The following is a 13,918-nucleotide window of genomic DNA, read 5'->3' on the forward strand; positions in this document are numbered from 1 at the left end:
GGTTGACTTAAGGTACGCGGTAGTTTGGTATTTTGCTGCACTATTGGCCGTTCGCAGCGAAGCTCTTAACCATGAAGTTGGAATTTTGCAGATGACGGGACTCCTGACTTATGAAAGGGTGCGTATGGCACCCACCATCATCGAAGAAATCTATGCAAAGACTCTTTGTGGGTGAAGGTGGTCAAACCGAATGGATGGCAGCGGTATGGTCTGGAGCCCGGGCCTCAGCACGGCAGAGCCGGGGTAAGACGCTGCCTAGGGTGACCGTTGATGCTGTTTCAGATTGACATTAAACTTCCGGACTGCAAGCAGTTGAAACCGCAGCAACCCTACCCCACACAGAGAGCTCCACGTCGTTAATTTGGGGGTCAAGAGGGGGCTTGGCTGCTTCGCGAACCCCAAGAAGCGATGTTAAACGTCCCTGCTGACGTACCATTAAACACTTCACGGGGCTGTAAGATCGTATGAGCAAGCAATGCCAGTTGTTCCCAGGTTGATGGCAGATCTACCGATGCCTCTTCCGTATGCACACCCCTACCTAGGCACCTTTGCCTTTCCCATGGAGAAGGACCTAGTACGTACACCGCAGGAGGTGGAAGGAGGCCGTTCGATGTCCGTTGAACTTTTTGTTTCTTGATTGAGCAGCTGGTGCTGTGAAGCTTACGGTCTGGTCGAATCCCTACCCACCTAGGTACCTGGGAAGAACTGGAAGACTCTCGTGAGCACCTTGGAATTGGAGTGATGCGCTGTTTTGGTTGTCGTATTCAAACGTGATGCCTTCGCAGTCGATAGTAAAATCCGACCTGGGCTACTAATCCCTCTCACATCAAGTGCTTGACCCAAGGTGCCTAGATCGTAATAGCTGGGGACAGGAGAGCCAGCCTCCGCCAAACCTCTCTTCAGGTTTTCCATAGATAGGTACCTCACCTAGGTGGTAAGTAGCATACAGAATGAGGCGGGAAAGGCGCTTGACTCTCAATCTTACTGCAGGAACGGAGGCTTCCTGACTTGGAAACTGCACGCATCACAGTAAGAGTGACCCGGGCAATGCCCGATTTTCAACACCGAGCTTTTTGGCTTCCCGTCATCATTCTCCGCCCCCGGCTTAGCAATGCCGTCTGCTCGTTATTCCCGTCCGTCCCATTTACACAAAATCCCAATCCACGCTAGCCATCTCATGTCACTTGATACAATAGCACGAACAGATGGCAGCGACGCCAATGTACATACCTATGTATTCGCATCAGGTACCTTAGGCACTTTGCAATCCCTTTATTCAATGCTGACTCCGTACAACGGACACGCTGCGTCCCGCCAAGTCTGTCAAGTCGAGGTCTTGGGCCCCACAAGCTAACTCCATAACCCACACGCAGGGCTGCAGTTCACACCCTTGGAGCCCCAGACCAGCCCGCCGTTTCGGCCTCAGCTGCTGTCCATTGGGCCATTTGCTACCGCCAAATTGACCAAAAAAACACCAGAAATCTGATTGCGAGGGGCTCTCCCGCGCCTGTCGTGTCCAAGTGTCCTCCAATGATGACTGTTTGACATGTCTCGGCGCCGTTGAAACATTCTTCACAGTACAGATTCCATGCTGGCCCTTGGGCTTAGTCGCTGATTCGTTGTGCAGAACGACATTCTCCTTTAGGCCGGCATCAAGAGCCGCTGTGGCGGTTTGACACAGTTTGACCAAGGATCCTCGGTGGCCTTTCCACAAGCTCTCTCCGTCCGTCGATCTGGTTGCATCCTCTATGCGATGGATTGGCCGCCAGGGTGATCTTACTGTTGTGCCTTGGTTTACAGCCGCCAGCCGCCAGGAGAATCAGCAGCTGTCTGGGCTTATTGTAGCACACCCAGAATCGGGGAAACAGAAGGCAATGGCGATGTTTTTCTGATCCTTTGACGCCTCGCCTCATCCCATCTGAATCCGCCAGGCACCCATGACAACGTCAGTGCAAGCGGAGCCGTAATGCCGAACTCCGCATCTCCAGCAGAGGAACTCCCGGTCCTCCGTTTTCCCACGAAAGGAAGTCCTCCGGCGAGCGTCTCTCTCAACAAGTCACTTTGTTTGAAGTCATTCGGGGCTCTTCTCCGCATGCGACTTGTCGAAACCTCGCATCAAGCTCCGACTGGACGGCCCCAGAGCTCTAAGCAGGGGTCCCCGTTTGACTTGGCACCCGACATCCAGGGGAGGGTGTTCCATCAACAAACCCCCGGCCATCTTGTAACCTCCTGGGCGAGGGTCCAAAATATCCACACCGCACCCTCCTCCACAGCCTTAATGCTTGATGATCTGCCCTGCGCCCAGGGAGGATCATCCATGGGTCTCTGGGACCATGCTCTTCTTCTCAGTTAAATAGCAGCCGGCCTGCTTCGTCTGTCCCAAAGCATTGTCCTCGTTATTGTTCATCCGTTGTCCCTTTTTGTGTCTTGTTGTTTAGTATATCTCTCTTTCTTTCCTCTCTCTGGGTTGAAAGGTCTTTCTCATCGATCGCCTTCACCCTCTTCGTTTCTTTACAACCCTCCTTTCTTTTCGCCTCCCTTGACCTTGTCTGCTTGGTCTCGCTGAGGCCTTCGATTCGTTCACTCCTTCACCGACTCTAGGCTTGCCTGGGTCCCTTCTTCTGAGCATATCCTTCGCTTCTGTCCATACAACTTTTACGTTCTTTGATCGACGACACTCGCAGTCATGGCCGGCCGACTGCTCCTTTGCTTCACTGCTGCCCTCGCTGCCTTCGGCGTCTCAGCCCTCCCGGCCGACGCCAAGGCTAAGGCGGATGGTTTCTACCTCGGTGTGCCCGTTGTAAACCCGGGTATCAAGAACGCCATTCCCCACCGATACATTGTCGTGTACAACAACACCTTCGACGATGAGGCCGTCGAGGCCCACGAGGCTGCCGTCATCAAGACCATCGCCAAGCGCAATATCAACAAGCGCAGCCCCTTGACCGGCAAGACCCTCTCGACACGCGTCCAGACCTTCAAGATTGGCGGGTGGCGTGCCATGTCCCTTGAGGCCGATGACCTCCTCGTCAACGAGATCTACGCAGCCAAGGAGGTTGCCTACATCGAGCAGGACCAGGTCTACACTATCGCTGCGCGGAGGTCTCAGGCCCGGGCCCCCAGTGGCCTGGCTCGCCTCAGCTCTTCCCAGGCTGGCAGCTCTGCCCTTTACACCTTCGATGACTCGGCCGGTGAAGGCATCACCGTCTTCGTCGTGGACACCGGCATCCGCGTTACTCACCAGCAGTTTGAGGGCCGCGCTAGCTGGGGCGGTAACTTCATCGACAATGTGGTATGTTGGACCATATCTGTCGGCACTGACTAAGAGACGAGCTGTACTAACATTGGCTGCAGAACCAAGATGAGCAGGGCCACGGCACCCACGTGGCTGGTACTGTGGGAGGCCGTGACGTGGGCGTCGCCAAGAAGGTCAAGCTTGTGGCCGTCAAGGTGCTCGGCGCTGACGGCGGCGGTTCGACCACCAGCGTCATTGCTGGCATGGATTTCGGTATGTGTCTGCCAAGCTCCTTTACACAAAAGAGTCGTGGTACTAACACGTCGCAAAGTTGCCCGCAACGTTACTGCTTCCGGTCTGCGCGGCAAGGCTGTCATGAACATGTCCCTCGGTGGTGGCTTCAGCAATGCGATCAACTCTGCCGTCAACCGCGTCGAGCAGGCTGGTGTCGTCCCAGTCGTGGCCGCTGGTAACGAGGCTACTGACGCCTCGCTCACCTCCCCCGGCTCCGCTGAACGCGCTATCACCGTCGGTGCCATCGACCAGCGGACGGACCGCATTGCCTCGTTCTCCAACTTCGGCCCGATCGTCGACATCTTCGCTCCCGGTGTTCGTGTCCAGAGCGCCATCATCGACTCCAACACCGCGCTTGGCCCTCTCAGCGGCACCAGCATGGCCTCTCCTCACGTCGCTGGTCTTGCCGCTTACCTCATGGCTCTTGAAGGCCTCGACAATGCTCAGGCTGTTTCCAACCGCATCAAGCAGCTTGCCCGCCAGGCTGGCGGCCGGGTCCGGGGTGGCCCGAGGAACACCACGACTCTCATTGCCAACAACGGCTTCCTCAACTAAACAACAAGACATGGGACAAAGGGGGGATGTGACGTAATGGGGACACGCGAGGGCCCATCAAGGGGGGCGTGAGTACGCCTCGGGCAGCGGGTTCTGTATATATCACTAGCATTATTTTCTTGGTTAGACGCATGCGAGCTGGGCGCATGTTTGTATATACCCAAGCCCACACACATAGTACGGGTTGGTTATCATCTACACATCCACATAGCATTTTCCCCTTGGGACAGGAATTACAAGCATTGTGTCTTTTGCTCACTTTCGTAATCGCTCTTTGAAATCTCTGCTTCTTGCTGACTCGCGTGTTCTTGCACGCTTTTTTTTAGCCGGCCCTGCCGGGGTGAATGCCAAGGGGGATCGACATGAAGCACGTTCCCCGCACGATTTGCCGGCGTCCGGAGTTTTAGATTCTTCCACACTCTGCAAAGCGCCGTTTCAGACTGGTGCGACTTGCTCCTCTGGCTGGTGCGGTTGCGCGTTGTGCGAGGTCGCCTGTGTATGAAAGTCAGGCCAAATCATCGGACTACATACAAGGGCATAAGCAAGGCCGTGCAAGGCGACCTTTCTTCAAATGGTTACTTCATGCAATTCGCGTTTGGACAGAAGTAAGACGAGGGAATGGATAGGTATGATGCCCGTTTTTCAGGCACCTAAATTCACCTACATGCAGAGACGTAGTAAGCAAGGGGTTGGGGGTGGAATCATCCGCAGCCTCGCGGATGATGACACTTCAACGACACACACCGCCTTAGCCGCGTCAATTACTCCGAGCTGAAACTCCGTCGGCATTGAGGATCGTGGGAGGATCGAGGATCGCGAGGATCGGCGCGCCACAGGCGCTGTGAGCGTTCGCTCTCCCACGCCTTAGGCCGGCACGGAGGGATTTGGCATCACCGATCGGTGAACTAGCCACCCTGCTCACATTCGTTTTGGGGTCCGTTTGTTGACATGTCGTCAAAACAACCTATCTCGTCAATTTCCTGTGACCCATCCCCGCGGCGCCTCTGTGCCTCAACCGCGCCGCGCGCATGCGCCAGCATCCAACCCAGTGTCCGACGCGCATTCAGACGGAGTTTTGTACGGTGTGGTTGTTGGTCCGTTGGGATTGCGAAAGATGCATGGAAGCTTGCCATGTGTCTACCACTTGACAGTGTTTGCTTCTATTTCTATCCCATTTAGCGTACCCAGCTGTTTGGGTCATGGCGGTTATGTCACGATGGCCGCAGGCCAAAAGTTTGAACCGAGACTTTTCAGCCTCACTGATTGATGAATGGCTGCTATACGGAGCACGGTTTACGAATCATCCCGCTGCTGGTAATTCTGACATCCATTACCTCTCTGGCAACGCAGCGGAGCCGCAACTTTCATCCGCAACCGAGCAAAGGTCGCAGGACGGGGGCCTCGCGTCCCGGTTCCGCGTCGATGGAGAACAAAGGTTCGAACAGGTCCAGGTCCCGGACCAAACAGCGGGGACAGACAACGCCGCGCTCTCCGTCCGACCCCGTCCGCGTCTCGCCTCTCCGGGGCGACCGAGCAGTCCACACCGTTCCGAGGCGCCAAATCGGGAGAGCGGCGATGACAAATGGGTCAACATTTTGGGCGAGACGCAATGAGATTTTGACATATTCCCTTCATTTCTTTCAAGAACGAATGGTGGGCTGAATAGCTGCACCTACTGTGTAGCCTGTCGAAGGTCGTCAAACGAAAAGGGGACGTACCCACCACGGCGTCTACCCAAGCACCGGTGGCTTTTCTCAGGAGTCTAAGGCTGGGATTGACAAGGGAGGTGTCTGCGATCGTGATGTCATGCCCCGGGTACGGTACACCGCTCCTTCAGGGTGTCCAGCCCTAGCAGCATCGTCGTCGTGGGGCACTTAGCGTCGGCGCCTACCATTGTCGGCGGCTGTTGCACCAACAACCAAACGACAACGCATCACTGTCAAAACATCGCCATTCAACCCACGCCCTCTACGAATTCAAAAAGCAAGCTCAGCTGGAAAATGACATGTTTGCAATCCACCGCCGACAGGCAGTCCCGTCAAGAAAGGAGCCAACCCAGCCGACAGCGTGCCCGGATTCCAGGCTACTTGCCAATAAGGGGTTTCATATCAGCACATCCTCGGCACAACCACAGCCATTGAAAACCCCAGGCCCCCTCCCGAAGGAGACAAGCCCAAGGTTGAGACCGGATTGCAATTTGACATCCGTGCTGGATCTTGTTGGAGATCTTGGAACGTGGGGTGGGTGGAAGGCTGGAAAAGGCCGTCCAGCAAGGGGAAAACACCACATATCCGAGACACACCGGCTGCCAAACAACCGTTTCAAGCAAGAGTATATTATGTCGATATTAGAATTTTCGAGGCATCCTGCAGTCCCTGGATCGTGAAGCAAAAAAAAGTCGTCGTTCGTTGCCCGCCAGTCGATCGTAACCGCATGCGTCTCTGTTGTTGTATACATGCCTGAGTGTATCGAAAAGGATATGTGTCATTAGGTAGAAAAGGGACATTGGAAGGAAAACAGTGACATGAAGAGCCGGAACCGTCCGGATACCGTGAGCTGCTCCTAGATGGCTCACAATTCGTCGTGATTGGCATTGGCAATGGGTGTTGGATGCGGGACGCCTCCCAGAAAGAGCGCGCGAATCATCTTGTCCATGTCTGCGCCTGCCCACCAGGCGAGTCCGAGCTATGAAGTGGGTGGTTCAGTCAGCAAAATTCGACCGACTCGGAAAAAAAGTCCTCGAGTATCCACTGTGGGGGAGCCGGGGTGCGCTCGGAATAAATAAAGACCGGGGAACTTACCATCGCGCCTCCCATGAGAACCATCATGGCCACGCAACACAAGACGAGGAAAACCGCGTCCATCAGGTCCATGCCAATCTGCTCCTGAGCCTGAGCCCGTCTCCCAGCGGCAATGAGCTTGGGATCTTGACTGGGGAAGATGGACTCGATAAATTGCTCAATCTAGAAGCAGCGTTAGCCCATGCGCCCGTCTTGAGGGCGAATTCACAATCCACACATACCTTGCCGCATTGCGCGCTGATGGCCAAGAAGTTGGGGTCGCGCGGGTCATTCTTCTTGTGTATCCTCCTGGCGTAGCGGCGGTAGACCTCGCACACAACCCGCAGGTTCTGGGTCGACTCGGTCATGAGCTGGCAGGCATCGCCCTTGGTGATCTTCACATTGCGCTCAAAGATGGCCGGGTTGCGGAAGACCAGCTCCAGGGTGGCGATGGCCATGCTTTGCGGAATGGCGACGAAGTTGAAAACGCTCTGGTCGCGGATGGCAGCCATGTAGAAGAGGCACTCCTCGGCGTGCTTGAGGGCGTTGAGCACCATGTGAGAGCTGCACTGGAGGGCCTTCTCGCGGTTCTCGGGCTTGAACAGGTCGTCCCAGTTATCGACGTACTTGCTCCAGATCTCTTTGGGCCAGAAGCGGCGGCCATCGACCCAGTCCTCATGCACGTCACGGATGATATTTGTCTTTTGAAGGAACTGACCCATGCTTTCGGTCAACTCCATGCGGTCCAGGAGCTTCGGGTTGGCCAGGTTGGCGGCGACGAAGAGGCGAGTCAGGCCCTCGCCGACCAGGCCGGCGACGTAGTGGCAGTAGAGCTCATAGTCGGCGATGGTGTTGACACCGTTGGCGTTGTGCTCGGCGTTGAGGCAGTAGTCGGCCATACCGTTGCCCATCTTGACGGTGATGTCCTTGATGATTTCGTAGTAAGGCTTCTTGACCTTCTTAAGCTCCGTGATAACGACATCGAAGTGCACCAGCAGGTCACGGTCCTTCTCGTTGGGGCCGTTTTCGGTAAATGTCCACCCATCTTGTTCCATCAGCTCGTGGAAGTTCCGCAGCAGCGGCTCCTTCTTCTTGACGTCGATGGTCATGTCATCCTCGATGGTGTCCAGGCCACGCAGCACCAAGTAAAACAGGCAGATTGGCATCAGCAGCTCAGGGTTGAGCTCCTGAATGACGGCAGCGAATGACCGCGAGGTCAGGTTGAGATAGTGGAAGCATGCCTTCTCAGTCGGAGTCTCCTTGGACGGGTCACGCCTATGGACGGGCTCGTGCCACACTTTCCTGAGGTCGAGTTAGCAAAAGAGGTCGTTGGGAGGTCGTGCCAGATGGGAGATGGGGGCCGCACCATTGGATGATGGCCCGAAGCTGGTTCGGGTGGAAGAGGTAATAGATGGCTTGTTGGGCGAGGCCCATTTTGTCTAGAACGATATTTGGATTTGCGGACGGGAGAAGGTGACGATGATGTGGTCGACAGCGGAAGATGTCGGCGCGGGGAACAGCAGCAGTAGTCGGTGAAGAAACCTAGTATCCCACGGCTTCGATTGCGTTTGTGATGTTGTTGGGTAGAGGAACTGCTAGGGGTCTGTGTTGGAGTGCTTGGACCCGAACTCTCGCCGGCTTTCCGGTGCCTACGAGTAGAAAGGCGGGACTGGAGGAGAAGGAACGCGCGCTGGGGACTCGGCGGGCACGAGTTCGGCGAGGTGCAGACGGGAGGTTGTTGGAACACAGGAAATTGTTGTTCTCCCATCGGCGCCTGGTGGAAGAAACATGGCCCTGGTTCCTGGGTCTGGACAAAAACGGGCTAGCTCCAGACCCCACTCTTGTCCCGGTTGGGGTGACATGCCGCATGTGATTCGTCAATGCGTTTACCCACAGCTGAAACCCCACCGCTTTTTTTCAGGTGCCTTGCTCCTTTTTTTGTAGCCTGCTGATGGACATCCACCTCTTATCGGTTGACAACTCACACTTCACTGGGCATGGTCACAGTCAATCACATCCTCTGGGGCCGGAGGTCTCACAATATTCAACTACCCATCTGTTGCCATGTCAGGGCCAATGATCTGTGACTGCCGTGAAACTGCAAAAGTTATCTTGTTGAAGCATGAATGCAGTTTACTGGTTGGCCTTGCGAACGCCAAGCTACGGACATACGGAGTACTTAGGTGGCCAGATGCGCCGCGGACGAGCTCGGTTGCGACGTCCTCCATGCTTGTCTCTTGTTCAACGCTCACACAGCCACCTGTTCTGGCTTCTAGGCTCTCTCGACCATGAGAACGGCTTGGATGTCAGAGATGACGTTAGACGGTCCGAGACAACGCCCCAAGGCACGACGACGTATTTACCTGATGCGCAAGTTGACGGAAGATGTTCGCCCCGCTGGACCTCCGTGAATCCACACCTCGTCTAGCCGCGTCCCGCGGCATCCCGATCTGGGAACCACGGAGCCGGGCAGCGCCGTTACATCCAAACGACACCAAAACGGGCAATCAACGGCAGTACGGCCCCGGTCATGCAGTAGCCTCCACGGATGACGGAGCGCTTGTTCGTCCCGGCTTTGTTACCACGGTAGCCCGAGGCGCGCCTGACGCCGTGGGTGCATGCATTGGCATGCCTTACTCAGCGTTCTTCTTGTTCACTTCGCTAGAAGTCTTGTTGTCTTGAATCCGGGGCAAGCAGCTGACGGAGACTGAGATACGACGACGCTCTCGAGGTCCACTTATTCCCATCTCTCAGTCGAATCAATGACAGAAACGACCCCGAACGGCGCCAACGGCGCCAGTCCCGCCCCAAAGCACCGCTTCTTGATTTGGGGCGGCGATGGCTGGATCGCCGGACACCTCAAGCAGTTGCTAGAAGCACAGGGGAAGGAAGTCTTTACGACGACAGTACGGATGGAGAACCGCGAGTCCGTCGTGACCGAACTGGACCGGATCCGGCCAACACACGTCCTGAACGCTGCTGGCTGCACAGGGCGTCCCAATGTCGACTGGTGCGAAGACAACAAGGAGGCGACCATTCGGTCCAACGTCGTCGGCACAATCAACCTAGCCGACTGCTGCTTCTTACGGGGCATTCACTGCACCGTCTTTGCCACGGGGTGTATCTACCAGTACGACGAGGCGCATCCCGTCGGAGGACCAGGCTTCCTCGAGACAGACCCTCCCAACTTTGCTGGTAGCTTCTACTCCATGACCAAGGCACATGTTGAAGAGGTGAGGACAGTCTTCCATGACGACCGGCTTGCGTCTGGCTAACTCGGCCATAGATCCTCAAACACTACTCCAATTGCCTAATCCTCCGGCTGCGCATGCCGGTGTCAGACGACTTACACCCACGCAGCTTTGTGACCAAGATCACGCGCTACGAGCGTGTGGTGGACGTGCCTAACAGCAACACGGTTCTGACAGATTTGCTTCCGGGGGCCGTGCTGCTGGCCGAACACGGCGAGACGGGCGTGTACAATTTCACCAACCCAGGGGCAATCTCGCACAACGAGGTGCTGGCACTGTTCCGGGATATTGTGAGGCCCGGGTTCACGTGGAAGAACTTCTCGCTGGAGGAGCAGGCCAAAGTGCTCAAGGCAGGGAGGAGTAATTGTGAGCTGGATGCGACGAAGTTGGTAGAGAAGCTAAGGGAATACGGGCTCGAGGTGCCCGAGATTCATGAGGCGTATCGGAGGTGTTTCGAGAGGATGAAGGCAGCAGGAATTCAATAAGACGATGACGACTAGGCTGGGTGGCTGTGTCGAACGGACAAGCAGGTGGGATGCGCTGCTGGATGTGACCAGAGTTTTGGCCTTGTCCATATGTGCATGCTCGACTGATAGCGATGGTCGAGTATGATCTTTGAGTCCAGTGTTGGGTAGAGGGAACAAAAAAGAAAGCTAACGACATTAACCATCCACCTCACCTCATCAAAGCTGCCATTCATCTTGGGCCAGTCATACCTCGGTGGTTGTTTGTGTGAACGAAAAAAAAATGCAACAACAAAAAAATTTCCAGGCCGGGCTGTGCCTTCGGCAGGCCTCGCTCAGGCTGGCGCCTGTCCAGTTGGTGACGATAGCCCAGAGGGCTGCAAGCCACTACCCCGCTAACCTCCATCCCTGATCACAGCCCCACCGGCGCTGATTTCCCATTTCCCGTCTTGACACCTGATGGAGTCAAGTCATCATACGTAATTTTTGGCTTTGGGCTTCTCCTTGTCCTCCTCCCACTCGACGCCGTCGGGTTTTGCTTGCTCGTCTCAACCGAACACTGCGCCCGGTGCTTGGGTCCGCGGCTTCGAACATCTTCCACCTTTTTTTTACACTTGTGAGACTTTGCTCTCCGTCAATAACACAACGACTTCCTCCATTTAAACTCCTGCCCACCACCCATATCTCGGCCGACGTTTCCGGGCGTAGATATCTCGGCCGCCATAGACAAGGCCGTTCCCAGCCTCGTTCCCAGATCCTCTTGTTAAACGTCAAGACCACCGGCGTCGCGCCACAGCGTCACAACCCCTTCCGCCATGGTAGCCGACACCACATACTACGATATCCTCGGCGTCAAGCCGACGGCCACCGAACTCGAGATCAAGAAGGCCTACCGGAAACTCGCTATCGTCCACCATCCGGGTACGTGACACCATATGCCACGCCACTAACACTATGCCCGGAGACCGCGCGACCACCCCTTCCGTCGAGTCTGCTCCCGACTGACCGCCTCTGCGCGCGCCTTCTAGACAAGAACCCTAATGACCCAAACGCGCACGCCAGGTTCCAAGAGATTGGCGAGGCCTACCAGGTCCTCTCAAATGAGGACCTGCGAAAAGCCTACGACAAGTATGGCAAGGAGTCGGCGCGGCCGTCCGAAGGCTTCGTCGACCCGGCCGAGTTCTTCTCGAGCATCTTTGGCGGCGAGGCGTTCCGGGACTGGATCGGCGAGATCAGCCTCATGAAGGACCTGACGGCGACCATGGACATAACGATGGCCGATGGCGATGACGACGACGAGGACCAACCAGAGGCTGCGGGGGCGGCAGGGAAGGACGGCGAGTTTCCTGGCACTGAGGAGGCTGTTAAGGAGAGCCTAAAGACGGCGGGACAGCAGGCTGGGCCATCGGCGCCGAGCGAAAAGCCTCCAGTGCCCTCTGTTGTGGTTGAAAACGAGGGTACTGGAGTCGCCGACGCCCCGCCACCATCCCGGTCCAAGTCCCCCTCGCCGTCCGGCACCTCGACGCCGACGGGCCGCCGCACCCAGATCCCCATCCGCCCTGCGCTCACAGCCGGGCCGGCTGATGAGGCGGCACAGGCGCAACAGGAGGACGACAGGGTATCGCAAGACACGAAGCGCAAGGATAAAAAGAAGGGCGGGCTCACCAAGGAGCAGCGGGCCAAGCTGGAGGAACTGGAAGCCGAGCGCGCCAAGGTTCGCAAGGAGCGCGTCGACATGCTCACCAGCAAACTTCTCGACCGTGTCTCAGTGTGGACGGAAACCGACCGAGGCAAGGAGAAGATCCGGCTCGAGGTGGAGGATCTCAAGATGGAATCCTTCGGTATCGATATCCTGCACGCCATCGGCCAGGTTTACATCAGCAAAGCCACGGCTCTGATCAGCAGCCAAAAGTTCTTTGGTATGGGCGGCTTTTTCACCCGCATGAAGGACAAGGGCATGATGGTCAAGGACACGTGGAACACCATTAGCAGCGCCATCGACGCGCAGCATACGCTTGAGGTGATGGCACGCCTGGAGCAGCAGGGTGGTGAGGATTGGACCGAGGAAAAGAAGATGGAGTACGAGCGCCGCGCCACTGGCAAGATCCTGACCGCCGCCTGGCGCGGCTCCAAGTTCGAGATCCAGAGCGTCCTCCGCGATGTTTGCGACAATGTTCTCAATGACAAGAAGGTTCCCTTGCCCAAGCGCCTGCAGCGGGCTCAAGCGTTGCTCATTATCGGGCAGATATGCGCCAACGTACGTTATTTTGTTTCCCCCCTCTCTGCCGTGACATATCCTCTCCGCTAACCACGGACTTGCACAACAGGCCAAACGCAGCCCCGAAGAGGAAGGCGACTACATGGCATTCGAACAGCTCGTGGCCGAGGCCGCCATGAAGAAGGAGAAGGAGACCAAGAAGAAGGGCAAAGACAAAAACAAGCCCGTCGACCCCGCCGAGGCCGTTGCCAACGACGCTCCCAACGTGCCTAAGGCTTAGGATTATTCCAGTAGCGGTGACAGCGGCGCTCCAGCGTCAGGAGTTCAGTTTGCGTGGTTGTGAGCATTTGCTAATCGCTCGGCTAGCCCCAGTAACTGATTGGGTTGGTTGAGGAATGTTGCTGCTGCTGGAAAAAAGGGCTTGGGAAGGAGGGTATGATGATTCCAGAGAGGATTATGATAGTGTTGCGGTGGTGGTAGTGTCGGCGCTTGGATGATGGGGGAGGACAAGAACGAAGGGAGGAAGAATGGTCGGTCGATTTTTTTGGTGATTCCCTCGGTCATTCCTACACATTTTACCTCAGTTAAGAGACAGCGAACTGTCTGGTTTTGAGGCGGCTGGCGTTTTCTTTTCTCTCTTTTCTTCTCTCGGTCACACACTCTCCGCTGTTTGCCTCCTAGACCTGCTTATTCTCTTGCTCTTGTGCATAGTTAATTGAGGTGGAGGCCATGAGGGGTGTTCGTCGTCGTCATTGGGTGTCGTGTCCATGGCACTAATATCATGATATATACGTACTTGTCCATCGCTGCCAGTGCCTGTGCAATATAAGGGAGGCCCTTGAACAAACGTGGCTAATACCATGGCAGCATCAAGCACAGGCACCGCGACATCAGCAGACAGATCAAGCAGTAACAGGGGCATCGGCTTGCCAACTGCCTTTCAAGCCCCTCCTCGTCTACGTTTTTCGCTCGATACCTATTCTTATGTGCCTGACAACAAACAGCCCATGGGTCACGACGAGGTAGGTACAGGCGACATCATCCATGGAATCATGCATCTCTCGCATCAAACATAGAGTCCATCCACCATCAGTATGTCATCCACACACCACCAACCCCTT

The 13,918-nt window shown here is 56.0% G+C and overlaps 6 protein-coding genes across 6 annotated transcripts; 4 read left to right on the plus strand and 2 right to left on the minus strand.

Moving 5' to 3' along the window:
- Window positions 1-2,686: 2,686 nt before the first annotated feature.
- VTJ04DRAFT_10604 (uncharacterized protein) lies at window positions 2,687-4,084 on the plus strand (the record flags this gene model as incomplete). Its single annotated transcript, XM_069358362.1, has 3 exons — window positions 2,687-3,292; window positions 3,355-3,508; window positions 3,567-4,084. 3 exons carry the CDS (start codon window positions 2,687-2,689, stop codon window positions 4,082-4,084), a joined length of 1,278 nt encoding a protein of 425 aa, XP_069213933.1.
- A 1,028-nt stretch (window positions 4,085-5,112) lies between these two features.
- Window positions 5,113-5,697, plus strand: VTJ04DRAFT_10605 (uncharacterized protein; the record flags this gene model as incomplete). The annotated part of the gene is made up of 2 exons (XM_069358363.1): window positions 5,113-5,161; window positions 5,264-5,697. 2 exons carry the CDS (start codon window positions 5,113-5,115, stop codon window positions 5,695-5,697), a joined length of 483 nt encoding a protein of 160 aa, XP_069213934.1.
- Window positions 5,698-6,655: 958 nt separating this feature from the next.
- On the minus strand, window positions 6,656-8,298 carry VTJ04DRAFT_10606 (uncharacterized protein; the record flags this gene model as incomplete). The annotated part of the gene is made up of 4 exons (XM_069358364.1): window positions 6,656-6,769; window positions 6,886-7,047; window positions 7,107-8,166; window positions 8,231-8,298. 4 exons carry the CDS (start codon window positions 8,296-8,298, stop codon window positions 6,656-6,658), a joined length of 1,404 nt encoding a protein of 467 aa, XP_069213935.1.
- Window positions 8,299-9,626: 1,328 nt separating this feature from the next.
- Window positions 9,627-10,600, plus strand: VTJ04DRAFT_10607 (uncharacterized protein; the record flags this gene model as incomplete). Its single annotated transcript, XM_069358365.1, has 2 exons — window positions 9,627-10,097; window positions 10,151-10,600. The coding sequence occupies 2 exons, from the start codon at window positions 9,627-9,629 to the stop codon at window positions 10,598-10,600; spliced, it is 921 nt and encodes a 306-aa protein (XP_069213936.1).
- A 794-nt stretch (window positions 10,601-11,394) lies between these two features.
- On the plus strand, window positions 11,395-13,077 carry VTJ04DRAFT_10608 (uncharacterized protein; the record flags this gene model as incomplete). The annotated part of the gene is made up of 3 exons (XM_069358366.1): window positions 11,395-11,500; window positions 11,608-12,836; window positions 12,907-13,077. The coding sequence occupies 3 exons, from the start codon at window positions 11,395-11,397 to the stop codon at window positions 13,075-13,077; spliced, it is 1,506 nt and encodes a 501-aa protein (XP_069213937.1).
- A 44-nt stretch (window positions 13,078-13,121) lies between these two features.
- On the minus strand, window positions 13,122-13,719 carry VTJ04DRAFT_10609 (uncharacterized protein; the record flags this gene model as incomplete). The annotated part of the gene is made up of 2 exons (XM_069358367.1): window positions 13,122-13,463; window positions 13,594-13,719. The coding sequence occupies 2 exons, from the start codon at window positions 13,717-13,719 to the stop codon at window positions 13,122-13,124; spliced, it is 468 nt and encodes a 155-aa protein (XP_069213938.1).
- Between the last annotated feature and the right edge of the window lie 199 nt (window positions 13,720-13,918).

This window comes from Mycothermus thermophilus, assembly GCF_041956435.1.
Source record: "Mycothermus thermophilus strain CBS 625.91 unplaced genomic scaffold VTJ04scaffold_8, whole genome shotgun sequence".
Lineage (NCBI taxonomy): Eukaryota > Fungi > Ascomycota > Sordariomycetes > Sordariales > Chaetomiaceae > Mycothermus > Mycothermus thermophilus.